This window comes from Mus caroli, unplaced genomic scaffold (genome assembly GCF_978045245.1).
Source record: "Mus caroli unplaced genomic scaffold, Mus_caroli_1 scaffold_7, whole genome shotgun sequence".
In the NCBI taxonomy this organism is placed as follows: domain Eukaryota; kingdom Metazoa; phylum Chordata; class Mammalia; order Rodentia; family Muridae; genus Mus; species Mus caroli.
Genome location: NW_028227262.1, coordinates 7,322,014 through 7,334,629, shown reverse-complemented (window position 1 = coordinate 7,334,629; position 12,616 = coordinate 7,322,014). Strand labels below are relative to the sequence as shown.

Sequence of the window (12,616 nt, the reverse complement as noted above, 5' to 3'; positions counted from 1 at the left end):
TTTTGAGGAGGGGTAACTTAGAGGCTGCCCACAGGGAGTTCTTCTATCTCAGCATGTCATTCCAAGATGCTATGAAACATCCTTAAAACATAGCACATCCCAGGACATCCTTTGGCACATCTTCACAATGCCCAGTCCATATGTATTTGGCAACCTTGCAGAAAGTATTCTACTATTTATTCTATCTTGGTGAGTTCAAAGTTCTGTACCTAAATCCAATTTCTATAATAAACTGTTTCTGCAACCTAAAAACATCTTGGGCCTTAAAACATTTTCCTAAATCCTAAACAATGTTGGCTTAATGTGAGGTTATAACAAACTAGTCTTCCAGCCCAACAGGTATCTGAGAAGGAATAAATAAATATTATCTGAGAGTGCAGGAAGTGTGGGCAAGCACCTTCCAAACTATCGAAATGACAGAGGCAACTGGCTACTAGACAACCACTCAAGGTTTCTCTGCAGTTGGAGCACCCATATTCTGCCTTCTGGCCCAGCATATCTGACAGACTTTTTCTGTGAAGCAGGAATTTTGGAGAAGTTTCTGACCTTGTCCCTGGTAAGCTTGGCACATTTGAACCAAGCTCCATAAGGAGGTTCTTCAGTGCTCATCTTCTTTGAAGTAGAACAGTGTGGTGTTGCCAGAAAGAGACCTGGCTCATTGTCAGAAAAGATCTTTTATTAATAGAACATCTTCAGCCAGGCAGTGGTGGTGCATGACTTTAATCCCAGCACTTGGGAGGCAGAGACAGGCAGATTTCTGAGTTCAAGGCCAGCCTGGTCTACAGAGTGAGTTCCAGGACAGCCAGGGCTATACAGAGAAACCCTGTCTCGAAAAAAAAATTAGAACATCTTCAAGAACCATTTTGTAGATCTTTGAGGTTTTTGAAGACCATCTATCTATAGTGTATCTATCTATAGCAAACCAGAATAGGCAAATATTGTTTGTTTCTAGCTATTATATATAAAGCTCAGAATAATAATCCATCTTCCCAGACCTCAGAGACACCACAAGGAAATCCCCAAGCACACCAATACCTGTTTTGGGACCGCTTTCCCCAATAAGAAGTATCAAGGAAGGACAAGTGTTCTTAGAGTGGAAGACAACCTCCTTCCTAAGGAGTAAGTCTGAGGCACTAGACATATGCATGTGAGCACAGGCACTTGGCAGTTAAGAGGCATCAAATCACCCAAAGTTGAAGTCAAAGGTGGTTGTGAGAATCTTGATGTGATGTAGGGACTCAAACTCAGAACCTGAGTAAGAGCAGTGCATGCTCATAACTACTGAGCCCTCTCTCCACCCCCATGAAACTTTTCTTTTATAATACACAGTCACTAATTCGGTAAATCATAACAACCTTGAAGATAACTGCAGAAAGCTCTTCAGTTAAGTTACTTTCTGTTTGCTGTTATTTTGGGTTTGGATCATCCCACAATGGCTCCTATGGTAAAATCTTAGTCTTCAGCAAGGCACAGTTGAAAGTTAGTGGAAGAAGCTGGAGAGATGGCTCAGAGTTAAGAGCACTGACAGCTCTTCCAGAGGTCCTGAGTTCAATTCTCAGCAAGCACATAGTGGCTTACAACCATCTGTAATGGGATCAGATGCCCTCTTCTGGTGTGTCTGGACAGCTATAGTGTACTCATAATAAATAAAATAAATAAATCTTTTTAAAAAATGGTTGGTGGGGGCATTAAGAGGTGGTACCTAGAACAGGAATTTGGGTAAATGATGATAAGCCCTTGGAAGAGATACTAGGCTTCTGACCTCTCAAACCAATCTCTCCTTACTTCTCAGCCAATGTGAGGACAGCAGGCTCTTCCCTATGAGTTTCTTCTTCGATGTGTTGCATGTACACAGGCCCAAAGCAGCAGGGCTATGTGATCAATGACCTGAGACCTCTGGTAGCATGAACAAAATAAAGCCTTTCCTTCTTTGAAATAGATTGGCTCCAGTTCAAGCAACAGAAAGCTGTCAACTTAGCTCTTCTACAAATGTTCTGGCTCCCACAAGGAGCTGTTGAGATTGTACCTGCCTTTATTCTGCCCTAGCCTGTAGATATTCTCACTTTACTGTGCATAAATAACCTTTCCTTCCTTCATCCTCCCCATCCTTAGGGATTTATACCATTATCTTTTAACTTCTTATTGAGTCTATGTGAATTTCATATCATGTACCCCAACCTCATTCATCTCCTCCTCACCTTGTACCCTCCCTCCATCCTGGCAACCTCTTCTCCAACAGAGAATGAAAGAAAATCTTGTTATGGAAGCTCTAGTATGTCACAGTGTGTCCCTATAGTCTACATTCATCTACACTTCTTTATTTGCAAATGTTCATTGGTTTGGTAGGAGGCCTCTGGTCTCTGCTACTCTATCAATACTGGAACCTCGCTGAGACTCATCTTGGATATACAGCTGTTTCTCTGCATCAGGGAGATCCTGTGATTTTTGGATATGTAGGACCAGTCCCTTCATTCATCCCAGCAGTTCATTGATTGGGTAGATGTTGAGCTGGGCCAGTTCAGAGCCCTGGATCTTGGCCTGAGAAGTGTCTGGGCTGGTCTCTTGCTCTCACACCCTCAGAGCTCACCTGTAAAGGCCCACAAACAGGTCCAGCTATACCCTGCTGCCCAGGCAGGGTGCAGGGACTGCTCTCCCAAGTGTCACAGCAGATGAAGGGTAGGGCCAGCTGTTCAGCTTTGATGACCTCAGGGACAGCTCTTCTGCCTGCTGTAGGTAGCAAGGGGTGAGTGGGGGAGCATCTCTCCCTTGCCCATGTCACCAAAGAGCAGACAAGTGGGATGGTCCAACTTCCTCTTGCCCAAGCCCCCACTCCCACCACAGGATCAATTCTACTGTGCAGCCCAGGCGCAGCATGGGGCCTGTGCTCTCAAATGCTATAGCTGGTAAGGGGCAATGACAGCTCTCCTGTTCTCATGACCCCAGGGCCAGGTCTCCAACATGTCACAGGTGGTTAGGAGAGAGTGGGGAGCAATATATGTCTCCCTTGTCCATACCATCACGGGGAAGTCAAGTGGCAGGGCTAGATCTCCTAAGCTCATATCCTGGGTGCCATCTTACCCATGCAGGGCCAGCTCTCCTGAGTACTGTAGCTGGCTAGGGCCAGGATCAGCTCTACTGATCTCACACTCCCAAAGCCAGCTCTCCCATGATAGCCAGCTAAGCAATGGGGTCGGTTCTGCATAGGCCTCAGACATCATCAATATGTACCCACTTGGCAGTCTACACAGAAAGCCTTGTTGTTCCTTAAAATCTTGATATTCTTTATCGGACACAAAATAACATGACTTCTGTAAATCAGTTACTTTTCTACTGCTGTGAAAAAGCACCACAAGGCCACCTATAGAAATGTCTACTTTGGCTTATGGTTCCAGAGGTATTGAGTTCCTCACAGTAAGGAGGTGTGACAACAGGTAGCAGGCATGGTGACTGGAGTAGGAAGTTGAGTATTTACAACCTCAACCAAAGCACACAACAGAGAAAGAAATGAAAGGAGAGTGAGGCTTTTAATTCTCAAAGCCATCCCAGTGATACACTTCAAAAAAAAAAAAAAAACCAAAAACAAAAAAACATCCCCTAGCAGTATCAACAGGAAGCCAAATGTGAAATGTCTGTGCCTAGGAGAGACACTTCTCATTCAAACCACATCTTCATTTTCGTTTTTAGTGCTTACCTTGAATTTTATTAATCCAAGTTTTGAAACAAACCTCAGTTTTTAATAGTTTCTATTTTTTTTTATTTGTTTGTTTGTTTGTTTGGGGTGGGATATGCACACCACAGTGCAGGAGTAGAGAGAAAAGGACAACCTGAAAGCGTGCTTGGTTCTGTCCTTCTGCCATGTTGGTCCCAAGGATCAAACCCACCTTGTCAGCCTTGGTAGAAAGCATGCCTTTCCATTGGGCCATTTAGGTGGTCCCTCTTCAAAGGTTTTACTCTAAGATGATTTTGAAAGTAGCACTGTGCTCTGGGACATGTGACTAGAATGAGTGAGCACCAGAGACCTCCGGAGGATGAGACGGTGACCTTTGAGAATATCTTACACTGCGTCCAGCCCTGATGTATTTTAGGAAAAGAATTCCTCTCGTATCTCTCATGATTCAAAGGAAGTGCAGTGTGCATTCTGTTCAGGGCCTTGCACAGGCCAGGAGAAGATTCATTACAGCTTAGTTTTCAGTTCTCCATCATTCTCGACCTTAGGAATTCCGTGCCCATCTGTGCACTCGCTTTTCTTCACTGTGAGCTTCATGTCTGCAAGTTCAGTTTCTGAAGAGTACATTTCCCCAGGGAGCTGGAATTTCCTCATAAGTATTAGAATGAAGAATGCAGGGAGATAGCTTGATCCTCTTAGTGCTGCAGGCAACACTAGGTAAATGCGCCTATTGAAAAGAACAAGTATGTATTCAATCTTAATGTGTTCAGTGGAAGCTAATTTTGTATATCGTTACAAACCCTTAATTCTTCAAAGAAAAATACTAGGTGATTATTTTTCCCGTGAACTTTATGAAATCTACTTTATTTAGCTATAATTATTTTGTTAATATGTCAAAAAATCCACCATAGAAGTTTAAATGTATTTTCTTAATTTTCATGATTGCAGGTTTCCATTGCCATTCTGAATGGATTTGTGGTCATTATAGAAATACATCTCTAGGTGTGCCTATGAGTATGTTTTCACAAAGGTTTAGCTTAGGATTAATTTTCACCATGAGCGTGAGCACTGTGTGTTGGTCTTTTAGCATCCAGTACTTTCTAACGGAGCATGCAACAAGACTGAAATCCTCACATTCCACCATCCTGTGCCTCCCCTGTCATTCGTTAACACTAGGCAACCATGCCTCCTCTGCCATTATCACCATGTAGGTAATTTTACCCTAAGCAGCAGTATGAAACTACACACAACTTGATGCACTTGAATCTCAGAGGGCCAGCTCTCTGGTTTCCTGGTTCTTGAGGGTAACAGCTCCAGTTATTTCTAGGCATGGCAGCATCCTCTGCCTTAGTGACACTCTCAGTGGGTTTGTACCACCCCTGGGCTAAGCCAAGTTTTATTCAGGAAGCCACTAGACATTAAAATACAGTGGGGCATTTATAGGTTCCCAGAGATGAGACCAGTAGCAAAATGTAGACAGCAGTCTCCTTTTCAAGATATCCCATGGGTTTCTTATCTATTCAGGTTGAAAGCAGGAGGGGTCTCTGAACTTTCCAGGATATAGAATGCCAGAATCCATGCTGCCTGAATTTTCTGGGACTCTGTCATCCTAACTGCTGCCGAAGGGCAGAGTCCCTCCTTTCTGTCCATAAATATGGGATTATAGGAAATGAGAGATTTTTCTCCCACATACAGTGCCCTTGATCCAAGTCTCTATATCTTGTTGTCTTGTTTATTTCCAGTGTTCCACCATGATAGCTTGGCTCAAGGTGCAGCTCGGCCGTCCTGCTCCAGGGCCACTATGCAGAACACCTGTTCCTTTTCTAAAGTATTTTGAAGGGTAAGGTTAGGGAGCCCACTAAAGTTTACATGTACTAACCACTTTAAAAATAATGGAAAGATATTAAACTATATAAGTAGGGAATTATACCATCAAAGTGCAATTCTAAAAATGAAGCCAAATGAAATCGTATTACTCAAGAGAATGTTAGATATGAATTGGGATATTTTATGTATTACATAAGTAAGTCTCAAAAAATTATGTTTACCTGAAGTTATTTATATTGTACATTCTACATGCCCCTGGCTCACCACATTTCAGAGTTCCCCAATGTAAGCAGGTTCTGTCTATCAAAGCTCCAAAGTAAATAGGGGCAGGGATGCCAGCTGCAATGGAGATAGAAAGAAAAACAGCTCATTGGCAGGAAGAAAGAACAGAGAAGGATGTGTTATTTGTGTGTGTAATATATATGTATACATATATTATATATGTAATAATATATATGTATTTATGTATATATATGTGTGTATATACATTTGTAACTATATATATACATCCAAATAAAATATACATACATACATATACATATATTGGTATATATACATATATATATATGTGTGTGTGTATATATATACATATATATGGACTCTAAACTTACTTTTAGGAATTATGTTAATATAAACCTTTTAGATAACAGAAAGTGAAAACTATGTATACAGTGCTAAGAAATCATTCATTAAGTTCATAATCATGAACATCATGTTTTCTGAAATGTCTTCCATTAATTTTCTGTACATCCAACAAACATAACCATTCCCTTCATATTTTATTTTTAATCTTCTAAAAAAATTAACTGTGTAATTAAGTTCAAGCTCCTTAAAGACAAGGGAAAAGATTTTTCATTTCTGCTGTTACTTCATTCTCAAGTAGCCAGCGCTAAACACAAAGGCTTGTAAACTGAAGTTCAGTGTAAAGTGGGGAGAACACACCTATGTTAAAGATGCTACAAGATCATGAAACGTCCTCAGTGTGGATACTTGGGATATTGCAGATCCAGAGACAAATTATCTCTACCTCTTTTAGCAAATATACATTGCCCCAATCCCTGTGCCTGACCTTATTCAGGTGACTATCGCATGAAGCTTTTGGAGATAACTTGATAACTTAAGAAGAGGTCTATAGCCTCCACCCACCCAAACATGAAAAAAGCCATCAAATAGCATCTGAGTGTACAGCGCAGAACTCCCTGCTTTCCTGTAAATAACCCACCTGATGTGTGCACAGATATATTTTAAAAATACCTTGTTCCTGGATTCCTTTGCTTTCTAGATACAGGCATCACAAAACTGTCCACATGTTAGGACATGATATTTTGATAACCTGAATCTGTGTGCCCAAGTAATGCTCGCTCATGTTTGATTCTAGAATAAGCCCTTATTCCCTTTAAGGTGAGAGTTGTGTTTTGGGTTGGCAAGATAGTTACTATCTTCTTATTCATACAAAACTAACTAGTTAACTAAGCACTTAATATTGGTTTGATGTGTAAGGGAAATTCTTCATACCGAATATTCTTGTGCAAAATGCATGTAATCCAATTCCAAGGGACTTCTCTTCAGACTTGATACACCTGAAAAATACACATATACATGCATACATACACATATACATACATAAAATGGCATCATGCAAATCTATATCTGCCCTAGCATCTTCCCAATGACAGTGGTCGTTCATGATCCTAGTGGTTAAGCTTTTTATCCTGAAGGGATGAAGACAGAGCTGATACAGACCTGCCTCTGTTACTCTCACACAGAAGGAGAAGAGAACTTCTGAAAGGTGTCCTCTGACAGATCTAAAGAAGGGCTGAGCCCTGTAACAATTAGAAATTGTCTGCTAACCTAGACGAATGGTTTCCTCCTGGTTTCCAAGACAACCAGCACGCCATACCCACCATAATGGAACCAAGCCTTTGAAACCACAAACCAAATAAATGTTTCTTCTTTTAAGTTGTTTGCTAAGCATGTTGTCATGCTGTTAAAAAAGCAAGCACACATTATATAAAAATTTAAGATGTAAAGGTAGTAATATAAATAAACAAAAAGCACCCATCATGTAGGTTATGACATTTTTAAATATGACTTTTTTATATGGAGTTAAAAATTTAGACATTTATCTCTCCTGTGCTGCCTACAAGAGTAAATTTGAGGTGGTTTTGAAAAGCACATACAAAGTGGAGCCCTATAAAGATATAAGGATAAAAACTGAAAAATATTCTTTAAAAAGAGGAATATGAAAGCTCTTTTAAAATGTGGTCTTTTCCAACCAAATACACATTTGCATAAGAAAATCATAATATATGCAATTGTTGGGGTTTCATTTTTGGAAGTAATTCTATGACAGAGTTCAAGAAAACACAATAGACTAGAAAAATTGATGTTATCATGCTAACAGTAATACTGTATCACCCATCATTTACATTGCAATCTTGAAATTCAGCGATAATGAACAAAGAAGTATGAGAAAAATAATTTGAATAGATCTTAACCTCATTACATTAAGAACTGATATGTTAGAGCCTACACAGTGGCTCATTGGGTAAAGTTGCTTGCCACAGAGACTGACAAACTGAGTTCAATGTGTAGAACCAACATAATGGAAAATGGACCATTACCTGTGAGATGACCTCTTGTTTCAACATTCATGGCATGGCATGCAAACAAACACACACACACACACACACACACACACACACACACTCATGTATACACAAGATGTTTCAAATAATCATACACTAAAATATTAACGAGCCATGGTTTTTTTCACCCTCCGTGGAAGAGTCAACATTAGAAGGTAAGATAATTGTGAATCTGAGTGAGGAATGGAAGTGGGAACAGACATGCAGTAAACGTGAGATCATCTCTTGAGAGCATGTTTGGAGGTTCTCACAGGAGCTTTCAGCTGCTCATCTGCCCTTTATCTATGACCTTCCTCCTCTGAGGAAAGTCATCCTTACCAACTGATCATGAAGCTTTGAGACTGGGGTATCTGTAGTAGTCAGGAGAAAAGAGACACAATTTAGCTACATCAACTGAATCTGCCTGGCACATGATGCCATAATAGAAGTCGAAGCCAAATGTCCCTCACTTGCATGAATAAACCTAAAGAACCAGCAATACTCTTTGATGTCATCTGTCTTTGAACATATGAACTAAAACAAGGCATATACCAAATCTCCATTTGTGCCAATATATGAACATCAAATCTTACAATGAAAAATAAATATATAAGGACATATATGTAGCCTATTACAGTGAGTGTGTATGATGAATGAAAGCAGAGGAAAGGAAGAACAAAGGTGAGGGAAGAAAAGACAAGAGAAGAGGAGGGAAAGGGAGGGGAAGAAAGGAGAGGGGAAGGGAAGAGAAGAGAGAGGAGGGGAAAAGGAGAGGAGAGGAGAGCAGGGGAGAGGAGAGGAGAGCAGGGGAGGGGAGAGAGAGGAGAAGAGAGGTGTGAGGGGAGAAGAAGAAGGAAGCAATGGCTGGAGAAGGAAAGAAAAGATTTGGAAAAGGACGAGAATGAAATACAGCAATATGAGCAAGGAATCGGAAAAGCACAGGGAAAGGGAGAGGTGATAAAATTGATCCAGTATATAAGGATAAAATGTTTTATGTATAAATGAGTTACATATCATGGTTAACTCAACTTGCCTCTGAATTCCAATGAGACAAGAAAAGGCAATTGAACTGTTTTCCCGTTGTTAGTAGACATAACGTTCACTAGACTGGAAAGAACACCTGTTCAGAAAATAAATTTTGAAACTTGGCTCTGCAACTTCCTCAGTTTATGTTAGAATTGGGCATCTCAATGTAGTTAAGCCAGGTGATTTTTTTTTAAGAATAAACAGAAAGATTAGCTGGTCCAGAGCAACAGAGCAAGGATATCTGGGCTTGGGAGCAGCTGCAGATCCTGCTGAACAGCTGACCCAGCACTAGAAAGTCTTCCCCATTTCATCCAAGTACCTCCTCCTCATTAGAGAGGATCTGTTATTGATTTTTTTTGTTGTTGTTGCTGTTGTTGTTAAAGACAGAATGAGCTCAGGATGTCAAAGGAGCCTGGTCACAAAGAGTTTCACACTCTGCCAGTCAATTAACTGAGTGGCAACTACTTTCCACCTGTCAAAACAAAATGTCAACTCAGGCTTAAAAGGGGTGAAAATAGGAAAGGGCAAGAAGGAAATACCATAAACTTTGAAATTATTGTTAAATTTAGCAGTGCTTAGTATAAGAGTATTGAGAGAGGTATGTTAGAACATTGAGGTTCTAGGAACCATGACTCCAAGGGCCTTTCCAGGACCCTAGATGAAATGCCCTACAGTGGGGAGAGGGAACTTATAGAGCCCACCTCCAGCAGAAAGACAGGGCATTGAGTGAGTGATGGGGTTGCTATCCCAGTCACAACTCTGACCCATAATTGTTCCTGTCTGGAAGAACTGCAGGGATGGAAATGGAGAAGAGCCTGAGGAAAAGAAGGTCCAGTGATAGGCCTAAATTGGGATCCAGCTCAAGGGGTAGCCTCAAAGGCCTGGCACTATTACTGAGGCTATGGAATGCTTACAAAAAGGGACCTATCACAACTCCCCCTCCAAAAGGCCCAACAAGCAGATGAAAGAGCCAGATGCAGATATTTGCACCCAACCAATGGACAGAAGCTGCTGACCCCTGTGGTTGAATTAGGGAAAAGCTTGAAGAAGCTGGTGAGGAGGGCAACTCTGTAGAAGGACCAGCAGTCTCAATTAACCTGGACCCCCGAGATCTCTCAAACACTGGATCACCAACCAGGCAGCACACACCAGCTGATAAGAGGCCCCCAACACATATACAGCAGAGCACTGCTGGGTCTGCGTTCAGTCAGAGAAGATGCACCTAACCCTCAAGAGACTGGAGGCCCCAGGGAACTTAGAGGTCTGGTGAGGTAGGGGATAGGGACATCCATTTGAAGACAGGGAGGCAAGAAGGAGGTATGGGATGTGGAACAGTAGGAGTGGACCGGGAGAGGAATAAAATCTGGAGAGAGAAAAAAAAAGAATAAGAATAATTAATTTTTTAAAAAAGAAAAGAAATGTAATGAATAAGCAAAAATAATCTAAATGTCATCAGTAGGTTGCTTAGTGGGTAAAGGGGCTTACCACAGAATCTTGATCACATGAGTTTAATCCACAGAATCCAGGAATACATGTTAAAAAGTTAAAATAAAAAAGGCCAACTCAATGTTATGCATCTCTAATCTCAGCATTCCCACAATGAAATGGGAAGAGAAGCAGAGTTGCTTGGGGACCTGAGGGCCAGGTATGCTGGAGTACACAGGCAGCACAGGGCAGAAGCAGAAATAACAAGAGAGACCCTGCCTATAAAACAACATGAGAAGAAAAAACTGATTCTCCAACATTCCAAACTCCCTGTGTCTGTAGTGCTACTCGGGAGCACATGCACACACACACACACACAGGAATTTTAACCCAGCAACATGGCTACTCTGGCAAGAAAGCATATGCAAAGACCTTCCAGGGCTGTGTGATCCAGCTAGAATGACATACTCTTAATCCCTCTGACTTGAATACAAACACAAACTTAGTACACACCTTTACGGTAATGTTGGTTTGCAGAAGGAAGCAGACATGTTTGAAAGTGACATCTAATTGAGGAGCAGACAAAGAGACAAATCACAATAAAGATTTGGCAGAATGAGTCAAAGGTAGGACACACCCAAGTCTCGTGAGAACATCACGGGAAGGAGAGATGACTTAAGACAGACAGCAGCACAGAGAAAGAAAGGAGACAGGTTTACCAGGACAGTTTTTCAGAAACGGGTTACAAAGAGAAAAAGCTAGACACCAGTGAAGACAGAAGGAGGCAGAGAATAGGAAGAAGACAGAAGTTGTACAAATTGTCAGAGTTAGTTTGAGGACAAGCAGAGCAATTCAATGAGAAGCTAATTTGAATCAGTCCGCTGGGGAAGTTTTGAGCTAGGACAGCTGAACTGATCCAGCCAGCCAGAGTTTACAAACAACCAGAAAGCACGAGTTTATTCAGTAGTAAGCCTTCAGGTAAACAATTATATATAGAGAATAAAAGTCACTTTTATACAAACACTCATAAACAGGCGCATGTGCACACGTGCGCTCGCGCGCGCGCACACACACACACACACACGGGTCACATCACACACTTGCATATGAACATGCTACAAAGAAGGACAGAGAGAAGGCTAAATTAAAGAGTTATTTATTACCTCAGAAGAACCATATACCCAGGTATGGCTGTGATCGAATAGATGAAACTGCCAATTACTGACATGATTAAAAAGTACTTCAGCTTGTTAGCACACTCAGGGCCTTTTTTACACAGCCCCAGGACTGCAGATGAATTTCCTGATGACTGAAGGCAGCTGCAATTTTGAAACACCTGTAAAAAAAAAAAAGTAGCTTATTAGAGAAGAAATGTGTTAGTATGAACCTTCAGTATTGTCTGCAGAGCCAGTCGGATCAAATTAGAGAGTGTTGGGTCAATGATATGACTCAGAGAAAGAGCACTCACCTAGTTTGAATTAGAACCCGAGTTTGAGCACAAACACCATTAAATAAAAATACTAAATAAGTAAAATGCAGGCTACGTGTCCTCTTTATTTACATCTCCTTTTTGGTATCTCAGAATTTTATCATAAAATATAAAAAGGTCAATTTTAAAAACTGGTAATTTTTTCTAAATACATGGAGTAAAGTTGCAAAAATTCAATTATCCTGAATCCACAGGATAATTTTATTTCTTCACATGTACTTGCTTTTTGGTTTGCTTTTTCTTCTGCGTGTGTGTGTGTGTGTGTGTGTGTGTGTGTGTGTGTGTGCATATGTGTGCATATGTGTGTGCCACTGCATGCATAAAGTCAGAAAAATGTTATGGGAGCTAATTCTTTCTTAAAATGTGGGTATACCAAAACAAATTAGACTCGTTAAGTATAGTGGCAAATGTATTTACCCACTGAGATAACATTCTAGCTCACACATAGTTTCTTAAAAAGTAAATAAATATGGCTTTGTTTTATTTTACCTAGGAGTAAGTACTAAAACAACATGTATCGCAGACAGTTGATGGAAGGAGAGGAAAAAATGCTTG

At 40.8% G+C, this 12,616-nt stretch overlaps 1 protein-coding gene across 5 annotated transcripts in view; it reads right to left on the bottom strand.

Moving 5' to 3' along the window:
• Window positions 1-3,609: 3,609 nt before the first annotated feature.
• Window positions 3,610-12,616, bottom strand: part of LOC110296298 (solute carrier organic anion transporter family member 1A5) — an 82,957-nt gene continuing 73,950 nt past the window's right edge. For all 5 annotated transcript variants that reach the window (XM_085839799.1, XM_085839800.1, XM_085839802.1 and 2 more), the window contains 4 exons: window positions 11,736-11,908; window positions 7,010-7,074; window positions 5,716-5,833; window positions 3,610-4,394 (listed from right to left, as the gene is read on the bottom strand). In XM_085839799.1, coding sequence (XP_085695925.1) covers window positions 4,175-4,394; window positions 5,716-5,833; window positions 7,010-7,074; window positions 11,736-11,908 — 576 coding nt within the window. In that variant the 3' untranslated portion in view covers window positions 3,610-4,174. The remainder of the gene's footprint in view (window positions 4,395-5,715; window positions 5,834-7,009; window positions 7,075-11,735; window positions 11,909-12,616) is intronic.